This window comes from Haliaeetus leucocephalus, unplaced genomic scaffold (genome assembly GCF_000737465.1).
Source record: "Haliaeetus leucocephalus isolate CR32 unplaced genomic scaffold, Haliaeetus_leucocephalus-4.0 Scaffold1007, whole genome shotgun sequence".
Taxonomy (NCBI): domain Eukaryota; kingdom Metazoa; phylum Chordata; class Aves; order Accipitriformes; family Accipitridae; genus Haliaeetus; species Haliaeetus leucocephalus.
The window spans coordinates 2045057-2070101 of NW_010973443.1; the positions used below are offsets into that span (position 1 = coordinate 2045057).

A 25045-nucleotide genomic window follows, 5' to 3' on the forward strand; every position below is an offset into this window, starting at 1 on the left:
GGATACAACTGGCTTGCTTTCTGTAATTGTTTTGTGTTTGTATAGGAGCATCATCTTCTAGGACTATAAAGATTATTCAATAGGTAGCTTTTATTTAGCACTTTATGAAATGAAGTCAAATCTTATGTAAAAATAAAAGCAGTTTAAGTTTCTCCTTTAGTACCTATATTTTTTTACATTAAAATCAAAGCCAGCTGTCACTCTCTTGGAAGTGGCATGCTAAAAGTGATATAAAACCTCTTGTGACTATGGTGTCATTTCTGCTTATGTAAGGCCACAATGTTCTTTAAACAGCTTAATCTTGAGGGTAAGTTGGTAGTCTTGTAATTTTTCTCTGTTTGGAAGCAGGTACTACCCTCTTTCTGGCTAATCAAAGATTACCTTTCCTTTTGCCTTGTACCAAAGTAACTGTAGCTGGGAGCCAGAAAATCCCCAAGTTTGTTGATGTGAATTACAGCTCTTCCATGAAGGGTTGTCCCCTGCACTGTACTGTGTCCTTGCCTCATGCTGGTCACTCAGGAACTTGAGTATTTCCTCTTTTCTATGCACTAGGTGCAGGCCTTTCAATAATGAGAGTTATCAGATCATCTGCTCCTCATTGCTTCTGCACCTCCAGTCCATCTGAGGACTTCAGTAGTTCTGTTTTTCTAGTTAAAGCCTCCTGCTTTACTCCTCCTGACATACCTAGACATCTTTGCTGTCCCATTCTGGGTTTTTGAACTGGGCTTTTAAAGAAACCTTGCTGTGCTTTATCCCAGGAGACTCAAGGGCTTCAGCTTCTGTCTCTCTTTCACTTGTTCTTTTCCTCATGCTGAGGCAAAGACCTTGAAATTTCCACTTGACACAAGGCTGCTGGATAATCCTGTGTATTATTTATTGTTTCGCCCAACTTTTTAAATACTTACTATGGTATTTACAGTGATTGGCTCTGAAACATCTGAAATCTAAAAATAACCTTTCCCAGACTTGCTCTCTTTGTAAGAGATGCCTTAAGTTTCTTTGCATCTTTAGAGAAGTAGTATTCTGTTGCAGGCCTTGACTATATCAAATATGATACACTTGGGGACAATGGCCTATTTATTGCTGTATAGAGCAGTTTTGAGGTGACCTTGAAGTCAAATACAGCCTATTATTCTCTCTTGGTGAGAGGATCCACAGGGCTGCTTATTTTACCTTATCGTGTCTGGAGGGCCAAAATCCTGACCTCCTGCGTGCCATGCACTGGGTTTTGACATAGAAACACAGAGCTCTCCAGGGTCACCCTCACAGATACACCCTAGATGCAGCTGTTTCAACAAGACCAGCTGCCGAAACAGTAGCAGCTGTGGGACTGGATGGAAGCATTTAATTTGATGGGCCTTGGAACTTCCCAAAGTAGCTTACTTGGGCAGCTCAACTGTAGTGAAATTGAGAATCAGGAAACCAGAAATTATGCTTCCTTCTTATTACTCGATTGAAAGTATAACATGGCTAGATCCTTGTTTCCTTATTTAAAGAAATTACACTTTGTTGCGTGAACTGTATGTATGTAATTACTTCATGTCATCTTATGTGCTTTGCAAATCAGTCATTTAAAACATGTACATAATCCAAATAGTATGCATAGTTATTTTCTTCCCAAACTTTTCTGGACACACAACAAAGTCTTCAAATTAGTGTGCTGTTTCTTCTTGTTTCTTATAGGGGTCTATAGCTCCTAGAGAAGATCCAACTTACTCATTAGCTACAGCAAAAGAAAGCCTCCTGAGTTTATCAGGAGGAATTGATCAGCTGCATGAAGAGGTAGGTGCTGGCTTCTTTATTCTTAGCCTTTCTGGAGAAAACCTTTGAGATTTCATAGCATGGTACAAAAATGCCAGAGAGCTGTTTAGAAATTTTTTTAAAACTTTAGAGTTCAATGAAAGAATTCAGTCCATTCTGTAGTCTTTCCAAGGAGGGGAGTTAATTGGTCTGTGGAATTCTCTGCAAACTACAGTATTTTATGATATTGTACAGGAGATTCACATGATTTCTGTTAAAGTTCAGAAGCTTTTTGTACCGTGATCATTTAAGGCCTTAAAACTGCAGAAAGGGAGATACTTCTTACTGGTTTTAACATTCCAGTTATTCAAAATTAAGTCATAGCTGAATATTCACCAAAAAGTTTTTGATATCTATAGTGTTATGTTTAAAATGATCACAGCATAAATAAATCTGTTGAAAATCCACATGAAACACTTGCATTTTTTTATTCAGTTTTAACACAAGAAAAATTGTAGGTAGAAAATTGACGATAGTACTTCAAACATTAAATCTCATTTGCTGACCATATGTACCTATAATTTTCTGACCAAGTAGATGTAATCTAACTACATGCTTTCACTAACAATGCTGTTATTACTAATAGTGAAGTATCCAGAAGAGTGATTTTCTGAAGATACATTAGTTGTAGCTAAAAAAAAAAAAAATATGTAATAGTTACATTGTTAAAGGAATAGCTTTGGTAATTATGATCTTATTGATTATAAAAATGATTGATAACACAATTCTTCACTGGTATCAGAGGCTGGAACTTTCAATATAATTAAGGCATCTACAAGCATGGAAGCATCAGAAATTAATGAATCAGCTAGGTCTACCTTATCAAAAAACATTGTTTCCTCTCACAAAGTATTCTCAATATTGGGGAAAAAAGTGTAAAATCCACAGACAATATAATGAATTAATCAGTGTTTTAGGAGAACTGTGAAAAGTTATCTCTGATTTTATTCTAGTCGTCTAGATTTTTGAAAAAAGCTTGGCAGCTTAACACAGTGACTCAGGAAACCAGGAATAAAAGTCAAGAACTGGCTGGATTTATTGACACAGTACATACAACTATCAAAGGTATCCTGCTTTTAAGATATTTGCATTTCTTTACAGAATTTAGAAGGGTATTTGCTTTGCAACTCTTCAGGAACTATTTACATGGAAAGTGCTGCAGTTTGTAGAGGGGGTTCACATATATTCTTTTTTTAATGGTATGACTAAATTGTTTACTTTCCTACTTAGTACTTGCTGAAGTTGCTATGTCACTAAATGAAACACTGGGCCTGGATCTCCCGCTGTCAAATATTACATCTCAGAGCCTGCAGGATGATATTTCTGCCCTTTTGGATGCATTGCGCAAGAAAGATTTTGTTCAACAGCACCATAATGCTACCAGTGTCCTAAAGTAAGCCTGTTCTACTGAAAACTTTATTTTGCATATGTCTATACTATGCAATACTGCTTTTTGGAGAGGTATCTGGAGAAACATTGTGCCATAATAAGAGGCAGTGTGATGGATAACTAGCCCAGGCAGAGCTATATGAAGTCTGAATTTGGAGTTACAATTTGAAGATATTTGGGCATCCCACATGATACTAATATAGCCAAAGCCTGTTTATTTGGATGTGATACAAAATTCCCTTTGCAGTAAGTGAAAAGACTCACTTGTTTCAGTTGGTTTCAGATCTGGCCCGAATACATATCTCCTTGTTGTTTTTGGCTAGGAGACATCATAGAACTGTCTCAGTCAGTTACAAGCCCAGGATGTCAGGCCTGCTGAAGGACATGACGATTTATTGTCACTGGAATATACATCACTTTGATTTGTGAATGAAACCAAGGCATTTGTTTCAGCGTTCTGGGCCACTGTTTAGGATTGCATTCCATTGTCTTGATTTTCTTCCCCAGTTAAAGGCTATTTTAAAATGGCTTTTGTATTCATTATTAGTGCTTATTGCTAGACTTGGCAATGTGAAACATTGACTGTTCTAACAGTCAGCAAAATTTTTGTTCCAGCTTCAGAAATACCAAGTATTGCCCTAGCCCACCGATGCTGTAAGATTGTTAACATTGGCTTCAAGGGACAAAGATTTAGACCACAGTGGAACATTTCTGAAAATTTGACTTTTCTTTATTAAGTGCTTTGAATTAGGCAGGATAGAATGTTTGTGCTGTTAGCATGTCTGACTTTGTTCAACAGACTTGTGCTTGTCCTTGTGCTGAATATTAAATTGTACAGAAGCTAAATGGACTGGAAACGTACCATTTATTCTTATATGTATTAGGAACTTCAAATAGCTTTTTTTGCACTTACAGAAATGTCTCAAAATGTCCTATTTCATAGTAACAGGGTGTTCTGACTTTCAACATCAGCTTTTGAGCTGTTATACAGGGCATTTGTAAATTAACTTTTTCAATTCTCAAGTCTGTTGAAATTTCTGGATAGTTCTCTGGTAAGTGTTATTTGAGAGATCGAAAACAGTTAAGAAGATTTATAAGATTGTTTCCTCTGCAGAATTTATCATGCAATGGAGCTGTAAATTCAAAACTGATTTAAATAAGCAGCTTGCCGGTCCATTTTTTAGGGAGCAGAAGTTACCACATGGCTCACAGTGCACTGAGCCTGTGATGACATACTGTTAAGCAACATTCGTAATTGAGGTCTCTGCACATTTGCCATGTAAGGCAAAGTTCCTGAACAATTTGGAATAGAACCTTTTTACTCTACACTGAAATAGAAGCCAGTACTGTCTTGTAAAATTCTTTCATTCTTGTAGCTTTTTTAAGGCTATGGCTTCTGAGTGTAAGGACTCTGAATAATTAGTTTTAGGAAGTGGATGCAAATGCACATCTGCTGTTCAGTAAGAAAGATGGAATGTGTTTTGCTGTGTATAATTGTAAAGTAAACTAGGTTTCTCTTGCTTTGGCTAAAGAACTATATGATTTGAAATGAGATTAAATGGGACAAACGTTTATGTAAAAGTATCATTACAGGAGTTGCAGTGTGCAATGTGTGTGCTGAAATGAAGAGAAACAAAGGGATAGACTTTCAGGATAATTTTAAGTTCAATTCCTTCAATACTGGAAAGTGTTCAAATGGAGATCCAAATATTCCCAAATAGAACAGCTGAAGTGATTAACTACTGAAAATTTGGGGTGATTTGATATTTCCCAGATAATGTCTGTTACTGATTAAAAAAGATTAAGTGCAGAGATTACTCATTTCAGTGTTCATTTTAATGAGGCTATTTATTTTTATTTTATATTTAAACTTTCCAGGACTCTTGAGTTATATGTCTTTCAGTTCTGGTTACTTGTTTCTTTCCAGTGTCAGTCCTCATAACTCATGTTTTGATCCTACATTTAAAATATGAATCACTACTTTTAAGATACAGAACAGTTCCAGAGGAATGTTTCACAGAGATTTTGATATGAGGGATGTCCCAAATTAAGTCTAAGCAAATGTGATTTATACTAGCCCCTTTCCCTTCTAGTCACCACATACAGAGTTTATGAACTGTATTACTGCCCTCTCCCCCAGCCAGACATCTCTTTGTGTGGTAAGATGAGTAACTAACCTACTGTGTGTATGTATGTTGTTATAGAAAAAAATTGCAGACCTTCTAAGGAGATCCATTTAAATTAATTTCACATGACCCCATTTTCTCCTCAAGAAATCTATGACTAGGTTTCTCCTTCACTGTTTATTTATTTTCTGATTCCTCTCTTTGTCAGAGCTGCAGAAAATCTGTTGATCCAGGTTCAGAAAGAATATGTTAAACCCCAGCAGGAGCTTGCTGAACTAAAAAAGGATGCAAGCCAGCTCTTATCAAAGCACAACAGCAGACTGGAAGATGCCCAGGACCTGGTGAACGAGGCGCTCTCTAACGTTAATGAGACCAATCGCTTGTTTCCTCTTATCTCTAGCAACCTGGCAGAGTTAAATGTAAGACTGGACAGTCAGTGTTGTTGCATAAGAAATATTGAATATGAAATTGTGTTTAAAAGCTGCTTTCTAGACTTTAATAAAATTGTACCTCTTTAAACATGTTCACATATGTAATACCTTAAAAACTCAAAGGAAGCCAGACCCCTGTTTGAAAACAAAAAAATGATTACGTGTTATGTGAACTCATCTGCACTAGCTGACTTTACAGACTACTATAAAACACTTGGTTTATGCTATAGGACAAAAAGCTAAATATAAAGGAAGGTGAAGAAGTCTCAACTATGCTCATTGAAGAAGGGAAGGTCCTAGTGAACGCTGCTGCTGCTCTTACCCAAGATGTAAAGAACTCTACATCTGTAAGTTCTTAAGTTTTAACATCTTCTTTGACACTATCAAGTGTAGTTTGCTATTGAAAAAAAAAAAAAAAGAAACCATTTTGTTGTGCAGAACCTGGAGGTCCACCATGATGGGTTAGTCCTATGGAGCACCAAACTGCGACACCACGTGGATGAGCTGGTGATGCAGATGTCTGTGAGAGGAGTGCTTGACCTGGTATACAGAGCCGAGGACCATGCCACCCAATTCCAAAGACTCGCAGATGCACTAGAGAGGTGATAAACTCAAGAAATATGAAATTGGGAGAGATTTACAGTAGTCTCAGATTTAATTTAAATAGGTGGTAGCTTAATCCACTGAAGGAATTCCATGCCCATGGCAGGGGAGTTGTACTAGATGATCTCAAAGGCCCCTTCCCACCCAAGCCATTGTATGATCAATTTCTATTCTTCATTTCAAGTGCTTTTTACTTCTAATGCAGTGTACCTTTATTAAATGATATGGAGGGGGTTGATTAGTCTCCTATTTCATGTGGCTGACTTACACAGTAACTAGTGAATTAATAAATGCCAAGTGAGTATATCATGGTATGGCTTGAAAAACTTCTGGTCTGTGTATGAATACTTCTTGACAATATATCTCTGAATCTCATCAAGAAACTATTTGTACTATGCCTCCATTATTGTTGCTTTCAAAGCATCTTGCAGAAATGAGTGGGTTGCAATCTCAAATCCACTCAAATGCACTCTTAGAATTTAAAAGTTGGGAATTCATTCCAGTTAATTCATTGGAAATTAATCTTCTATCCCAGAAATCCTTCTAGGATTCTTACTGTTTTGTCTTTTAAAGTCAGCAGATATGTGTTAAAAGTTAAATCATATGATTGGAAAATTTACATGTATTTTGAGTATGAGAACAGAAAATTTTGCTCTGAGTAACGTTGAGCAACATTGTTGACTTCAATGCAGCCAGATAAACTCAATAAAGCAAAATTTAATACAGAATGGCTTTCAGATGCTTATCATTTCCTCCTAGATTCTGTTATTTGTCTACTTTGCTTATGAGCTCCAGCTGGGAACCTGTTTTTCTGTTCTGTTTAGGTGATGAGATTTGTTTGTTCTAAGTGACTAAGTGGCTTTATAAACCGAAAAACTGACCATAAACAAAAAGGATCAAAATAGAAAAAAGCTGGATTAAAAACATCTTTGAACTGATTTTTTCAGTTCAAAATAATGAACTTAAAGCTCCTTACGTAACATAGGGCAAGATGTGCTCATTTTTTTCAGAATGCATCATGTATTATAGAAAGATGTGCATGTTGTAACTGAAGACGTGGAACTTAGTGCTTAAGACACTCTCATGAAAACAGAATTGCTTGTTAATTCTCTGTTTAGTGGCCTCTCTAAAGTAAGAAATGTGACTCTGAACACAACTGCTGCTGTCTATACACACTCCAGCGTTAAAAGCGTGATTGAAAGAACAGAGAGTTTGGCAGATGATGCATCTAGAGTTGTGAATGGCCCCTTGGATTTAGTAAGTATCAATATTAGTATTTTAATTAACGTCTTTCCCTTTCTCATTTTGGAATATTTGTTCTAATTGTTTTTGCACTTGCTGAAATTTGAGTCGTCTTGATGGAGGCATGTATGGCAGTCTGTCCTACCAACTGGTATATACTGTATCCTGAATCTGTATGCCAAAGCAGTAATGGTACCAGATTTCATGTTCTGCTTACTTTGCTTTTCTCTCTGCCACAGTACCATTTTACCTTTTTGTTTGTTTGTTTCTTCTTTAATGTTTAATGCATGCTTATCTGGACTGTAGTTGATTCTATGAGTTTTTATATCAGTCATCTGACAAGTGTTCCTGTGGAACTTAAGTTCCTAAAAATGTCTGGCACTCCCTTCCACCTTTGGAATTCTTCAGCCATCTCTTTATTTGACCTGTCCTTCTTCCGTTTCTATCTAGGTATTCCCAACAACAGATATTTCTTTTGGTCGAGGATGTTTCATAACAAATGTATGTTTGTGTCTCATCTGCTATCCCTCTGCCTTGCAAGATTATCAGGTTGTCATTGAAACAGTAGATTAAAAAGACCTGACCAGTTACCAGTCTGACCTTATTACTTTCATACTTTTCTATTTCCCCCCCTCTTATCTTTTTCTGCTTTTTGTGATTGTAAACCCCAGGAAGGAATGGGATATGTTTTACAAGTGTCATGCACATTATGCCTGAAGAAACAAATATGTGACAACACATTGACGTGATAGTGATCAAAATAATTGGCATTGTCTTGTGACCTTGCATGTTATTTTATAGCAGTCTGTGTTATTAAAGCTTTGTACAGCATGAATCCTTCAAGGTACTTTTCCAGATTTTCCAGTTGAAGAAATGGATTAAAAGAACACTTTAAAGACTGGAATTTTGAGATATCTCACTTGAAAGTGTTCAGTGCTGGGAATTTTTATGTAGGCCTGGAACTAGAATTACTGGTGTTCCAAAAGGCAACATTGAATCAGTAGCAGTATTCAAATTAGAATTTGGTAGGTTTTGTTTCACAGGTTTTTGTTATTTTATTTTTTTTATTAACTCACAAAGACATTCAATGTCACATTCTTGGACAAATGATTGCAACTTGTATTTTTTTAATTGATGCTTAATAAGGTAATAAATAGAATATCTCATAAATAACGAGAATGTTCAGTAACTTGAAGTAGACATCTGGAGATACTTAAAGTTTTCAGCTGAATTTTTGTTTTTCACCTGTGGCAACTGATACTGTTTTTTTCAGCCAGAGGAGTCCCTCAGTCTTCTTGGAAAAGAAACTCTACTGCTTAGCTCCAAATTTCAGAATGAAGCTAAAAATCTGAAAAAAAAAAGTGATGGTCAGTTCTTTAGAGTTCACATTTCTGCTTTTATTTCTTTTTCTGTATCCTGTTTTGTGGTGTGGGGGTTTTTTTGGTTTTTTTTTAATGAGCATAAGCTAAGGTAAAATACTGCATATAACTATGACTATATACATATTTTCATACAATTAAGATTAACATATTATGGAGTCATGTAGTACTTTACTTTTTTGGGTAAGAATACAGTTTTTCTCTGTAAACATTAAAAAAAATTGGCCTTCACTATACCTCATTTACCTCCAAGCAATGCTTTCTTTAAATGGTTGTTTTTCTAAATTTTATGAATTAAATCATTAGAGATTGTACAGTAGACGAACAAACATAATTCTTGAAGAAATCCATTAATCCAATTTCATCTAATAAATCATGGATTACACAAGTATGTAGGATGATATATTTAAACCATAATAATTTTTACTTGTTCCTTCTACACCGTTGCAATACAGTAACAAGCTGAACATTTTTTGTCTGTGCAAAGTACCTTTTGGCTCAGTGTCCCTCTATAAATTCCAGAATCCTTTTGTTTTTTTATTTCTCCAAAGATATCAGCAAGGCATTGAACTCTGCACCATGGAAGTTCAAAAGTATTTTGAACATACACTTTGTGTAGGAGCAGAGGTTGGCCCTAAGGGAAATTTTGGGCAAAATTGGACAAAGTGAATGTTTTGCAGAGATAAACTTATAACTGTAAAATGGTCTTTGCTTTTAATATCAATGGCTTTACAAATATGTATGCATTTTATGTAATTCAGATGGACAGAATACATACCTTTTTTGTTCCTTCTGTTCTGCATATTTTTATTTCTAGTGAGAGGATTCTGCAAACAGATCACAAATAAATAAAAGAAAAACACTTCTTTGACTCCTGTCATATATCACAAAAAGTGAAGAACGTCATAAAAATAAGAGTTCACAATCATAGAATCATTTTAATTTAGAGCCTTTTCCTGACTATGTTTCTACCAATTCAGCCTGATGGAATTGGCCAAAAAGCGTAACTTTGAATGCGACAGTGCCCACGGGAGCTTATCTGTGCATACTGCATTTATTTTGCATTCCTGCTTGTAAAATGCAAATTCTGTTGGGGAAAAAAAAAACCAACAAAAACCCCAAAACAGAAAGTTCCATTTATTAAATAAGTGAATGCTTGTTATCCCTATACATAGCATTTGTGTGGGTTGTATGGTATTTGTTTATGCATAGAAAAATCACACTTATTTCTTCCAACAGGCCTTTTATTTGGATTGAATGGGTTGAACAAAAAGGTAGAAAATATTCAGGAAAGTACTGATAAAATTGTCAACCAGCTTAATGATTCCCTGTTGACACTAAGAGCATTGCCTAATGGTAAGTGAAATTTATATTGACATTCTCCTTATTAGAGAACCGTCTAGTGCAATTGTAATAAAATGCTGTTCATTGTCTGATTGCAGAGACTTAGCAATAACCTATGCTGGAGACTTAGCCTCTTCCCTTACAACGAATACTTTGCATTTTTTTTTAGTAAACCCATGAAACAACTGGGTTATCATAAAGGGTCTGTAGTCTGATTCCCATTTCACACTGCTGTAAATCAGGAGGGGCTCTGAGAGCAATATAATTGCACTGATATAAGAAGAGAGTGAAGTTCTAGAATATTTAATCCCACATAGAGACTGACATATATGGAACTGTGAGGTTTTGCTTTCTTTTGATAGCTTGTTTCAAAATTCTTTATACTGTGCTGTGAATCTTATCTGCATCTAAATGGTTTCTTGTTGTAAATGCTGACTTCATTTAACCTATTAAAACATTCTTTCTGTGCTTTTCCAAAACAAAAGAATTCCTTTTGGAAAAAAAAGTCATTATTTTGGATAAAGGCAAGACCTAGAGTTCATGGAAACTAATAGAGAAAATGTCTTTGAAGTTGTGAATAAGAGTGTCTGAAATACTTTGCCAACCTTAATAATTTTTTTTAAGGTAGAAAAACACTCATAAAGACCTCCTGCCTGGGTTGTTGGGCTGTACTGTATGTCCAGATTAGATTGCTAAGTCCAAAGCTTTAAAATACCCATTTTATGACTCAGGTTCTTAACTCACACTAAAGGGTGATATTAGTGATAAAGTTACACTGGATATTAATTGCAGGATGCTATCATCTAACCTAAAGCTAAACATTGAAAATTAAGGCATTATTAAAATCATAGGACTGTTCCCCTTAACTCACAGATTAACATTGTTTGATTTCAGTTTTGTGTTTATATTTCTTGAAGTTTTCTCTCTCTAATTTTTTTTTTTAAATTTTTATTATCTGGGCAGAGATTCATGGTGACATTGCCCTCTGTATAGGGTACTGGTGGTGAAGAAGGATCCCTGCAAACCTAAATCAGGCCTTTCGTGCCAGCTGCAGCATCTTCCCACTATTCTGGGCACAGGGGGTGTAAGGGGTAGACTGAGACTGGGAGTGGTGCACTCACTAGATAAGTAATCGCAGCCCAAAGCAAAGGGTGTAGTAGACCTCTTGCCTCACCAGCTTTCTGTAGGATTCAAAATGTAAGTCCCAGACTAGTGACTCTGGGTGCCAACACTTATTTAGGGAACTTAAACACTATGAGCCTGATGTATTCATATAATCTTCCTGCTGAGATAGGCAGAATCAAGTTCCCCATCACTGCCTTCTGTGTCTGTATTGTATTCAGAGCTGGTCATGAAAAATAAAACATTTTTCCTAGAATTTGAAACTTGGATTAATCAAGTCTTTTGATCAAAAGACTTGAAAATCTAAACTGATCAGCCTTAATTAAAATTGCTGCACATTCTATTATTTATATATGTGTGTAATATATTTTGTTATTATATACCTCTGTGTGTATGAATAAACATAACTACATCTATAGCTAGATCCATATCTGTATCACCAGCTTGGGAACATTTACCCTGTGTTTTGTCCAGGGCCATAGCCATGGCCATTTTCCAACTTAGTAACTGGGCAAGAGGTGTTGCACCAGCCTCCTGGCACTCCAGTTTCACAGAAAGTAAACTTCCCACTCTGTAAGCCATGGCACATTCAACAGTTAAGCAAAGTTAGATCACAGTAGGTCTTGGTTTGGAGCTCCCCTCACAGACTGAAAAAATACAAACAAACAAACATATAACTCTTGCTATGAAAGGAATGTAACTGACAGCATTTCTAGTGTGTTGACTATGTTTGTAATGGTGTTGTTATGAAGTCAGGCCTTTATTACTCCCAGGTATGTATGAAAGCTGTGAATTTTTTTTAACCTGGGAACTGTGTTTCAGATACAAGGAAATACATGCTTGAAGTGAAAGAGCTGGCTGTGTCTGCAAACACCAGTGCTGTAGTAGGTTTAAGTCACATTGGGGATTTCAGTCAAAAGCTGCTGAATACTTCCTCTACATTGTCCCGAGTTAATGACACATTGAGGAAAACTAGTGAACTTATAACTGATTCATCAAAAGCTGGTAAGTTTGCTGCTTCATTGCTCTTTAGAAATGTCACTGCTTGCAGAAGCAGTACTAATACTCAGTTTTAATAGGCATTAAATGTGAGTCTGGTGGACTGAAAGTTTCTTCCTAATTCAATAAAGATGTGCTAACTTTTTAAAAGACCTCTAAAGCTGTCACATGCGATACCCTTAAGTATGGATATTCCTTACTGATGTTTAAAATTGCTGAAAACAAAATGATCAGAAACAGGCCACCTTGGCTAAGTATTTTAGCAAAAAACAAGTACATTTCTCTTTCAACCTGCCTCAAAATTTCATTTATGTTTTGGCAGCAATCATAGCTGAAAAACAAGTTAGAGAAGTTGAAGCACAAGCAAGTCTTTTATTGGATAGGCTGAAGCCCTTGAAAATGCTAGAGGAGAACCTGAACAGAAACTTGTCTGAAATTAAAGAGCTCATCAGCCAGGCCCGCAAGCAGGCAGCATCTGTAAGTTCCATCATCCCAGACTTGAACAGCTTCACTTTCACTTTTTAGCAGGGAAGTTCTTCAAGATAAAGAGCCTAAAACTTACTGTCAAAGTACCTGGTTGTTATGGGATCTCACTGAAGTCCAAGAGTACTAACTGATGTTAAAAGCATACTGGCAGGGCTGTTGGTACACTTTATAGTTTTAGCTTCAAGTTTCTTACTGTATTTGTGAGTTTGTCAGAACAGCGAGGCAGTAATTTATTTACTATTTCCTTTTGTTTCCTGTAAAAATAATGAAATACGGTATGTCAGAAAGCAATCAGAGGTATTTTGGTGAGAAAGAGACAAGTGAGGGGATGGTGCTGCCATTCTTTTTAGGACAAGATGTTAATTTCTAAACTTATTTTAGAGATTAATGGGGGATGCCTCCATGTAACATCGAATATCATTACAAATTTTTTAACAGGACTGTTGATTCTATCAATAAATTTGCCATCTACGCCCTGCCATATCCATATGTTCTTCTTTACAAGAAGCTGCCATGCACCCAGAATACTTTTAAGACAAATAATATACTTGTTTTTGAATCTCTGCCCCCCCTTAAAGACAATAAAAGTGAATCAACTATATTATGGACCTCATTAAACTGTGAGGGGAATATGAAAATGACTTTGCACTCAGTAATATTTGTTATGCCTCTGGCTTTAGTATAGGTATGTTATTGTAAAGTTTAGGGAGGTTTTGTTTTAAAAAGTAAGAGGCTTTCAGTTCTTTCTGCAAATATCTTTCATTATATGGTTATTGCTTCTCTGTCACAGTCTACTGAAGCTTAATGAATCTACTGCAGAAAAGAGGGAGTAGTATTTTCTGAAGTGTCATAAACTACAGACGTTCCTGGCGGGGTGAAAAGAAGTAAAAGCAAAATCCCATTTTCCAAATCTGAGTTTGTTCTGGTTTTTGTTAAACTTTTACTACATGAGAGACTTTCTATATCTATCCATATGCATATGCTCACGTGTGCTTTATGTGTTTAGTTGTTGCAGGCATATTCAATGAAGTTGAGGCTTTTTTGTTGTTAAAATGGGTTTTCTGTCATGCTACAAGCTCCTTGTAGTTTGGCTGCATTTAGCTTGAATTGCTATCCTATCAGTATACTAGACAGTGTTCAAAGGAGTTAGTGGTATGACAATGGGAATATGAATTTCTCTACTTAATCTTAAAATAGTTTAACTGGTAATATATGCACAAATGTATCTTTTGAATAGTCATGCAAACTGTGTTGTAAAACGTTGAAATAACAAGAATTATTGCAGACTGTCTGCCTTTTAAATTTAAAAACAAAACAAATTTCAACGTAGACTAGAAATTGTTTCTTTTTTTTAAAGGTTTTTAATTTCTGTATCTCTATTTTCTGATATTATTACAGTGGCTTTTACTAATATATATACTTCTGACCCAAGATTTATTGTTATTTTCTGAGGTATTTGAATAGCTAAATTTACTGGCTTCAAATCTCCTAACTGAATGTGTGAATTATGACAGAATTTGTTCTTTTCTATTTGTGAACCTGTTTGTCAAGTGATTCCTAGGAGATTGCTATGATCTAACCCAGGTAGCAATACTTAGATTGCATGAAAGTATCTCAGCAAATAGGTTGTATTTGTTGGTCAGAAGCTAAGTACATATTCCAGAAATATGTGCTGTGTACACTGAGTCTTGTTTAGATTCCATTTCCTCCTTCCCCCCTCCACCCCAGATTAAAGTTGCAGTGTCAGCAGACAGAGATTGCATTCGTGCCTACAAACCCCAAATTTCATCTACGAATTACAACACCTTAACGCTCAATGTGAAAACTGCTGAACCAGATAACCTCCTTTTCTACCTGGGTAGCAATGGAAAGGTAAGTTTCTGGCATACATTTACTGAAGGTGATGGTAGTAAAATGTTTTAAATGACCATATATATGTTTTTTCCTACTTGACTTCAAACTAAGTATCCAGGTGAGGCCCCTGGCAGACAAATGTGTTCACTAGGGGTGGAAATATTTTTGTGCCTTAGGTGATTCCAGAGATCCTCAAAGGTAGGGAATAAAACCACCTGATTTCTCAGCATTGCCTCTTGGCCATGTCATGAAACTCCCCCTTCCTTTTCCCATGCTGTGCATTAACTTCATGGAGTGTAACACTCTGTGATGCTTTCATATAGCATGCTGGAGTATATCAAGCAATTTCTCTGGTATTGCAGAGAAAGTACTTGAATTTGGCCCTCATGAGCATGGTGCATCTACTCACTTGAAACGGAGCATGATGGCTCACTGTCACATTGCCTTCCTCTTCCTTCCCTCTGTAATCCTAATAAACTCACACCTATTAGCTCCTTGTGGCATGCTATAATGTGATAGTACTTTTTCATAGACTGGTAGGTCACTTCACATACACTCAGAAGTGCGTATTTCTGTATGGCTACGTGTGTGTACATCACATTTTTATATATCTATAAAGAAAACATTCACCTACTTGTGTATAAGCTGAGGTTTTTTGTTTCATTAGAAGTAAAAATGAGTAAAAACTAGGCCTGATTTTGCTAAAAGTCAACTCCCATAATATGGGAAGTAGGGACAGGAGTCTGGAAAGACTTTCTCAATGTTACATATTAAAAGACACAAAGCAGAAACTACATGTTCAATGTCCTGTATTAGAATAAGCCCTGTTGTTTTTCAGGCAGACTTCCTTGCGGTGGAGATGCGACGTGGTAAGGTAGCTCTTCTTTGGGATTTAGGCTCTGGATCAACAAGAGTGGAATACCCTGATTTTCAAATTGACAACAACAAATGGCACAGAATACATGCAACCAGGTAGTTAAAATGAGAATGGCATAAATGTAGGATAGGAAAATTGATTATTATTAATTTTAATGAGATGGCTGTATTGTAGAAATGTCCAGCGACTTAGTGAGTGAACTTGGCATAAACAACACAAATCATCTTCCAGTGACAAGATTTTTATTGTCCTTAAAAAGAGCAGCCAATAGCATGTGTTGATTAAGCCTGGTGATTTCTAAGACTATTAGTATTTGTACTTGGCAGGTTTGGAAAAACAGGTACACTCAGCATAGAGGAAATGAACTCCAATCAGAAGCCTTCATCTAAAACTGCAACCTCTCCGGGGACAGCCAGCATACTGGATGTTAACAAATCAACCCTAATGTTTATTGGAGGACTTGGAGGGCAAATCAAGGTTAAATTCTGAGATTAGCAGTCTGTAAAATGTTTTAATCATGTTTGAGAGATACTTTTGACTTAGAAATAATTGCATGAATTTGTAACTTCATCAAGAAATGCCAGGTACTCTGAACATAAAGCAAAGATGCTATAAGGATATTCTAGTATCCTGAAGTTAATTTTCCCTGGAAATTTGTGCATAAAGTGTTAACCAGGACAGGCTCTGTGTGCATGCATGATATGTAGATATTACACAAAGAATTTGTTTTTCTTTTCCTTCTTCCATGGCTTCTTTTAGTTTGCCATTTTTATTCATGCAATGAGGCATGTAAATAGGTCAAGGACATAGTTATTTTACTTTTTTACTTGCTGCAAATTTATGTATTATGATTTAAATTGTAATTGTTATTAGTTATGCTAAAAAGTGTTCTTTTATTATGATTTATATCTAATAAAGTTAGAGTTCGCGGAAAACAACCGAGCAAAAATTTGGCTGCATAATTTTCAGAGTACTTAACATTAATTTTATTCATGAAGTATTTTTTGTCTTACAGAAATCACCTGCTGTTAAGGTGACCCATTTTAAAGGGTGCATGGGAGAGGCATCCCTGAATGGCAAATCTATTGGTCTTTGGAACTACATGGAAAGAGAGGGCAAGTGCAATGGCTGTTTTGGAAGGTATTTTGTCTCACTCTTTTTTGTAATAGATTCAGAGTAATTTACATCTGTAATATATATTTCTGTGCTAGCTAAAAATAATGAACTCAGACAAATTGTAGTGTTTCATTGATCATTAACTTACAGTTCTGAACGCACTAATCTGAATGTGCCAGTGGTGTCAAATGATTTCATTGTATGGAATTTTATCACTTATCACCTTTTCAGAGGAGTTCTATTGCTGTGGTCTATTTTGTGTATTGGAAGTAGGGACTGCCAGTGAATCAAACTATTTTGGAATGTTTGCTTTCCAGTAATTTCCAGCAAGACAAATTTATTCTTTCCTAGGATAAGAAACAGTGTAAAGCACTCCTATAAAAAAATCTATAGCAAAACTGTAGCCACTGAACTAACTTGCTACTGTTATTGTAATTGTTGTGAAAGGGGATTGCAGACCGTACTATTTTTATGCTTAAGGAATTGAAAAGAAATATGCTTGACTATATTGCCTTTTGCAGAATGTTTCCTGTAGAAACAGCAGAGGGTGCTGCTTGATTGTATGAGATTTTTTACAAGTATTATATTGCAGGGAAAGGGTCTAATAGAACACGACGTATTGTAAGTGCAATTATGCAAAGCATTTTGATAATGTCGTGGTTTAACCCCAGCCAGCAACTAAGCACCATGCAGCTGCTCACTCACTCCCCCCCCACCCAGCGGGATGGGGGAGAAAATCGGGAAAAGTAGTAAAACTCGTGGGTTGAGATAAGCAGTTTAATAGAACAGAAAAGAAGAAACTAATAATTATAATGATAACACTAATAAAATGACAACAGCAATAATAAAAGGATTGGAACGTACAAATGATGTGCAGTGCAATTGCTCACCACCCACCGATCGACACCCAGTTAGTCCCCGAGCGATGATCCACCTGTCCCCACTCCCCCCAGTTTGTACACTAGATGTGACGTCACATGGTATGGAAAACCCTGTTGGCCAGTTTGGGTCAGCTGCCCTGGCTGTGTCCTGTGCCAACTTCTTGTGCCCCTCCAGCTTTCTCCCTGGCTGGGCATGGGAAGCTGAAAAATCCTTGACTTAGTCTAAACACTACTTAGCAACAACTGAAAACATCAGCGTTATCAACATTCTTCTCATACTGAACTCAAAACATAGCACTGTACCAGCTACTAGGAAGACAATTAACTCTATCCCAGATGATACCAGGACAGATAAATAGAAAACATGTTTTAAATCAGAGGGTGTATGTTGTAACAATTATTTTTTCCTTAAGGAATCGATGGGGGTTTTTTTCATATATTAGGGAAGAACATTTTTTATCTTGTACACATCCTTCCCCATGGCTAAATCCTGTATTGTAAGATTCTATAATGAAAGTGGCCTTTGGCTGGAATCCTTCAGTTATTCATAACATCAAGATTCAAGTCTCTTTCCACACTTTCTAATCACACTGCCTGGGGGCTGCACCAACTGATATAACTTTTCTTGTATTTTATATAAAAATGACTGGAAAACCACAAATCTTCAGTTAACATTTTAAACTCTTGTTTTCTGCTTCCGTAGCCCACAGGATGAGGACACTTCATTCCACTTTGATGGCAGTGGATACTCAGTTGTGGAGAAGGCACTTCGCTCAACTGTGACTCAGATAATAATATTTTTCAGTACCTTTTCACCTAATGGGCTGATTCTGTATCTTGCTTCAAATGGCACTGTAAGAAAATGGATCAGATTCTTAAGCTGTCAAAAACTGTGTTTAGATCACTTGATGGTTTCTTGCTTTCTTCTTTGTTACTTTTCAGCTTATGTATATTAAACCAAGTTATTATCTTTGTATAGATTATCACTTGTGATTAACATCATAAGCCGAAGGAGTAAAGACAGGAACCCTAGAGATAACTCCTTGGAGCAAATATTCACATATACTAAGGCCAAAATTAAGTAATGAAAACAATGCTTCATAATTTGTTTTAATTCTAGACTAAAATTAATGATTATTTAGGCAAGAAAAAGAAACAGTAGGGCAACAAACGAGTTCTGTTCATTTGGAGGAACCTTTGCAGAATGTAAAGTCTTTTGGAACTGAGCTTGCAGAAGGACAATATTGAATGGGCATATTGAATTAAATCCTTAAGATGAGAATTCAGTAAAATGAAATAAATTAAATAAAACTCCCTGCAACAGCAATATAACCTAGACCTAGCTCCAGACCTTCACTGTCGTGTCATGCAGTTTACCACATACTTAGCTGGTGGTTTTCTTTTCCTGAAGGAGGACAAAGCTTTGTTTAGACACAGATTGTTTCAGAGTCACTGCATTATTCTTTTGCTTTGTTATGTACTCACTGCCTGAATATATTGCACAATGATATCTGACTTAAGTTTTACAGTGCAGAGGGGGCACTTTTAATACAATTTAGAAAGTCTTTTTTACTGCGTGAAGAAGCACTTTGCTTCTTGCATAAAGAACATTGTAGTGTTTGATCATTATGCTAACAGTCAAATCAAATTACTCTTAACTTCATCCAAAAAAATCCAAATGTGACATTTGTTATTTAAACCTTACTCTGCTGAGTAATCAAGACTGATGATGCATTTAAGCAAGAATAACAACAAAACAAAAAGACATCCTTGTAAGGTACATGTAACTTAATTTTCCTAAACATAGCAAAGAACTGTCTTGGGCCTATGTCATGGTTTAACCCCAGCCAGCAACTAAGCACCACGCAGCCACTTGCTCACTCCCTCCCAACCCAGTGGGATGGGGGAGAGAATCGGGGAAAAAAAACCAAAAGAAGGTAAAACTCATGGGTTGAGATAGGAACAGTTTAATAGAACAGAAAGGAAGAAACTAACAATGACAACAATAACAATAATAAAATTGCAATAATAATAATAAAAGAATTGGAATATACAAAACAAGTGGTGCACAATGCAATTGCTCACCATTTGCTGACCAATGCCCAGTTAGCTCCTGAGCAGCAGCCCCCATCCAGCTTTCCCCCCAGTTTATATACTGTGATGTGACATGGTATGGAACATTCCTTTGGCCAGTTTGGGTCAGCTGTCCTGGCTATGTCCCCTCCCAACTTCTTGCACCCCTCCAGCCTTCCTGCTGGCTGGACATGAGAAGCTGAAAAATCCTTGACTTAGTCTAAACACTACTGAGCAACAACTGAAAACATCAGTGTTATCAACATTCTTCTCATACTAAATCCAAAACATAACACTATACCAGCTACTAGAAAGAAAATTAACTCTATCCCAGCTGAAACCAGGACAGCCTAACAAATAGTCTAGGTACAACAGTTACCAAACCTTTTTCACACAGTAGCCCAAACCTGCCAAGGATGCATCCTTTTGGAAGATTTTAATCTGTTGCTTGTTTGTTTGCTTTTTCCTCCTAGAGAGACTTCCTGTCCCTTGAGCTTGTTGATGGCAAAGTGAGACTGACTGTTGATCTAGGTTCAGGACCTCTTGCTCTTACAACAGAAAATCGTTATAACAATGGAACGTGGTATAAAATTTCCTTCAGTCGGAACAAGAAACAAGGTAGGCTGCAGACTGAAAAAAAACAGGTCTCTGCACATTTGCAAATAGAAATATCTAAGATAGCCACAGGGAATATCATTGCAACCAAATTTGGTCACTTCCAATGCCATTTCTTTAGCAGTCAAACCTATGTTACTTTGCTTTTAGAAGGACAGCAGTGTAAATCTTGTGCTCAGTTTGGCACATCTTATAAAGAGCAGGTAGTGCAGAAGCTGCTAGACAAAAACATATTAATAGTCTTTAAAGAGTGAAAGATCTTTGTCCAAGTCTGTGTATCAGGGATCATGTTTTCTGTTCTTCGTTTTAATAGCACCTACTACAACAGTATTTTGGGGCCCATGTTTGGGAAGTAATGCATTAGAAATAATATGTGTTAATAGCTATAACATATACATATTTTCCTATAGACTTCCCCAGGTTTGGTTTTGGCAGAGAGGAATGAATGATATTAACAGAATAGCTGGAAGTACAATAAATTACTCAGTCTAAAAATAAGAAGATTGTCCATACATGTTTGAGTCAATGAATACATTTTCCTTTATTAGACACAGGATTGCCAAAATGGAAGAATGTGTATTTGTTTCCTTCTCCAGATCTTTACTGTCTTTTCTTTGCAGGGATTTTGGCAGTCATGGATGCATATAACCTCAATTATAAAGAAACCAAGCAAGGAGAATCTCCTGGGGTTGCCTCAGACCTGAACCGCTCTGATAAGGACCCAATCTTCATTGGTGGGCTGCCAAGATCAAGGACTGTGAGGTAAACTGTCCTTTTGCTTTCCCCGCTTTGCTAAAAGAGTTGTAAGTAGATGAAAAGACTAACAAATTCTGCTATCTCCACCGAAATTAGTGAAAATCAGTGTAGTCTGAAGTCTTGTTTATGGCCAGGCCTTCAAACTCCTAGTATGGTGCTTTTCACTGGTAGGTTTGACACTGCAGTTCAGATCGCAGACAAGCTTCTGGTTTTCCCCTCCATGGGTGATTTCCACGACAGCAGCTGCCACAGTAGCCGCCTGCTCTTGGTGTCAGACTGCAGCAAGCATTCAGCACTGCTGCCTGGGACAATGTTCCTTTGATCTCTACCTGTGTAAGCCTTGTGTTTTCCAGCTGGTATTTATGCGCTTCAGGATAAAAGTTCTATTTCAGAACGTAATTCTTGTAATTCAGTTTTGAAACTTGGAACAGAGGAGAAACAGTTGTGAACAGAGCAACAAAAAACATTGCAAATATATATTTTATAGCATGTCTCTAGTTTATACTTTTTGTATTGCACATCCCTGCTGAACTTGTAAAGTCACATTTCTTCCAGTGGCTTCACTTTGAAACGATAAACATGGCAAAATAAAATCTAATTAAACTATCTGCATGCTGTTGACAATAAGGTAAATTCCAGGACAAAACTGATCTCTGCGCAGTTATTGCAGAGGTGCAGACTTGTTAATCTTAACTGGCATAGCAGCCTGTAAGGGATTATGGCAGGACAGCCTTAGATTTCTCTGAGTTAAATCTGGAACCAAATTAGGCATCCTCCAGACTTACGAAATGAAAAAGAATTGCTAGGTAGTAGAGAGCTACAGTTACCCTCTCTCACACAAGCCATTACATTTCAGCTGAAGATTCACCTCAAAGTTTTGGAAAATGACCTGGCCTGGCAACACAGCACTACACAATTGTGTGTTTCCATTTGGGGACAATGTTATCTGACTCTTTTTAAGATCAGAATTAATATCTGCTAAGAGTAAAAACCCAAATTACTGCTGTTTTCACTTTTACTGGGGTGACTGCATTCTTTAAAACAGATCTCTTTTTCTTATTGAAGAAAACTTAATCTTCTCTCCTAGGAGATTCCAAATACTACTCCTTGGAAAAAAACCCTTGTTTTGTGTTTCAGGAAAGGTCTTAATAGTAGAATGTACATGGGATGTATCAAGAATCTAGAAATATCCCGTTCAACCTTTGACTTGCTTAGAAATTCATATGGAGTAAGAAAAGGCTGTGTATTGGAGGTAGGAGACTTTTAGGTTTTGTGACATGATCTTTATTGTTATTGAACAACGAATAGTAATGTTTGTGAAAGAATATAGTGAGTTAAAATGGGTTTATCTTGAAAAATTCTAAGATAATCTAATCTATACTTATTTTTTTTTTCTCACTGGGTGCTATGTAGGGGCAAACTCAGTAATTATTTCTATTCCTCATAAAATAGCCTATTCGTAGTGTGAACATCTTGAACAATGGATATATTGAGTTGGTACCTAAGTCCTTAAGCCCAGAATCGGAACTGATGGCAACTTTTGCTACAAAGAACAGCAATGGCATCATCCTTGCTGGACTCAGCAGGGGACTGGAAAAGCGACGACGTAGACAAGCACATTTGGCAAGTACTGAAAACAAAGATTTTTTTGGTTTTGTTTTTGCCATTTTTATTTTGTAATGTCAAGTCAGGTTTTTATGACTGTAACTTGCAAAGAATGAGAAAGTAAAATTTATTCAGCTTAGGAAGGCCCAAATACAGAGGCTAGGTGGGGAACAGAGGATATTCATTGTAGCAGAGGAGAAGTGAAGGATCAGTTAGCAGAGACCTGTTATGGTTACTAGGACCTTGAATGCTTTTGCAACAAGGAGGAAAACTGCACATGAAATGCACACAGTATATTACTTTCCACTTCTGTTAGAAGTAGTTACTGAAGGATTTGAGATGAACAGCTATCTTATATCTGGTGGACTGTTTTGGAGCTCCTGAAATCCAAGGACAAAGTCTTAGTAGGAATACCTGCCCCTTCTTATTTCCTTCCTCTAAGGGGAGGAGCAGCAGGTTGGTGCTGGTATAAAAAAAACCTCCTGCATATTAACCTGAATTTTTATCATGACCAGAGAAATTTCCAGCTTTCACATTTTCTGTTAGAAGGTTTTGCACTCTGAGAGGTACCAATACATGCCTAATAGTCTCTGAGTTTCATTAAAAATTTTGTTTACAAGGAAGTTGGAGGTAAATTTTTCCAAAGCTTATTCTGTTTAAACACTGAATGAGTGACAGGAAATTGAGTTATAGTTAAAAATTAATCTTCTGATTAAATCCACAGCCCTTCTTTTCCATCACGCTGATCGATGGTCATCTTGCAGTGCATGTTAATGCTGGAGACAGAGCAAGTACTAGAAAAGTAATTCTTCGGTCTGCTAATGCAACATACAGTGATGGACAAGAACACTCTGTCATCCTAATCAGGAATAAGAGGTATATGTGACTGCGAACAGTACTACCTGTTTAATTATTGTGTGCTGTTGTCAGTTCGCTGTGCTCTCTGAGGAACTGCCTTTGCTAGCTCATTAGGTGGAACAATCAGAGCTGTGTTTTTCTGCTGTTAATGGAGGTGTTCCAATTTACGTGGTAATTGTATACAGCATACAGCCACTGATGAGGTTGTAGTTAAAAGCTCTCAAAAGCATTAGACAGCCTGGGCCACTTGACTAAAGTATACTAAATAGTATTAGAAAAAATACAGGTATCAAAATCATTTGGAAAGATAGCTATCAATAGTTTAGAAAGATATTTGACAAAACTCTGCATGTTAAAAATTATCTAAAGAAGGTCTTCTAGTTTCCAGACATTGAAAGGATTATCAAACTGATGGAATCTTTATTTCTTAGAACAGGACATTGTTGAGGCTGAAAGGAATGCCTCTAATTTGAAAAGGAATGTCTAAGGCCCTTGTTGAATGTTTTCCCTACTTTATCTTTTTCAGGATCATAACGGTACAGGTGGATGAAAGTAACCCAGCAGAACTGAGACTTGGGTCATCAGCAGAAATGAGCCCCATGAATATTTCCAACTTCTACGCTGGTGGCATTCCAGCAGGAGAGGGCATCTTGGGGCTAAAAATAGCTGGTTCCTTTCATGGCTGTATCAGCAATCTTATTTTTAACAAGGAGTAAGTCAGAGGGGTAACTGCCCTGTTTTGGAAAACTGTGTATAGTAATTATTAATTGTAGTTAGTAATCTCTTTCATGACATTGTCCATTTGCCTGATTTTTAATATAACATAAGCGTGATGCTGATGATCAGGATATTATAACAGGCAGAAAATGGATATTACAAGCTACATTTCGAAATAGCACTAAAAATGTCTTTAATGTGTATAGAAATGCTGCACAAAATGCAACTTTTTCTACTATAGTTTCATCTGAATTCACAGACAGAATGGTTTTCCAAGGTTATTGTCTATTAATATTGTTACATGGACAGCTTATTTGCCACTTCTCAGTCTTTTTGTCCCAGCATGCCACTTCTTTCCCTTTCTCCTGTTACTAGTGAAAGACCCTGTAAAATACTCTCCCTGTGCTTGGGATATGTAGGGATTTGTGATTTCACCTCTTAAAATGTAGGGTTTTTAAAACACAGGCTTTTGTATTTCACCACTTCCATGAAGTATGAACATGTGGATATGGACAGCTGTTTTTTGTCAGAGAAGCCTAAACCAGCCATACAGCCAGAAGACATTGAGATTCAACCTGAACTTCAGGCTTTACCAGTTCCCCTGAGGCCTTTTACGGATACAAAAAAAGTACGTATTACAGCAAAGCACTGTTGCCTCTTCTAGGAAAGCATTCAACAGCAAGATGTATTTTAGCTTTGTGGTGAATTTTCAAAGTATGGACTGTGTATATTTGTTTCCTTTATGGCACGGCATGGTTCAATGAGTGTGGAT

At 36.7% G+C, this 25045-nt stretch overlaps 1 protein-coding gene across 1 annotated transcript in view; it reads left to right on the forward strand.

The window, feature by feature from the left end:
- Positions 1-25045, forward strand: part of LAMA1 (laminin, alpha 1) — an 86419-nt gene that overhangs the window by 50578 nt on the left and 10796 nt on the right. The window contains exons 33-55 of the mRNA XM_010584835.1: positions 1684-1782; positions 2754-2865; positions 3031-3193; positions 5524-5734; positions 5977-6093; positions 6185-6348; positions 7468-7606; positions 8865-8958; positions 10210-10326; positions 12259-12441; positions 12758-12912; positions 14650-14793; positions 15614-15747; positions 15979-16129; positions 16668-16792; positions 18353-18503; positions 20196-20340; positions 20958-21099; positions 22231-22345; positions 22546-22716; positions 23423-23574; positions 24083-24268; positions 24739-24901. Of these exons, the coding sequence (XP_010583137.1) occupies positions 1684-1782; positions 2754-2865; positions 3031-3193; positions 5524-5734; positions 5977-6093; positions 6185-6348; positions 7468-7606; positions 8865-8958; positions 10210-10326; positions 12259-12441; positions 12758-12912; positions 14650-14793; positions 15614-15747; positions 15979-16129; positions 16668-16792; positions 18353-18503; positions 20196-20340; positions 20958-21099; positions 22231-22345; positions 22546-22716; positions 23423-23574; positions 24083-24268; positions 24739-24901 (3333 nt within the window). The remainder of the gene's footprint in view (positions 1-1683; positions 1783-2753; positions 2866-3030; positions 3194-5523; positions 5735-5976; positions 6094-6184; positions 6349-7467; positions 7607-8864; positions 8959-10209; positions 10327-12258; positions 12442-12757; positions 12913-14649; positions 14794-15613; positions 15748-15978; positions 16130-16667; positions 16793-18352; positions 18504-20195; positions 20341-20957; positions 21100-22230; positions 22346-22545; positions 22717-23422; positions 23575-24082; positions 24269-24738; positions 24902-25045) is intronic.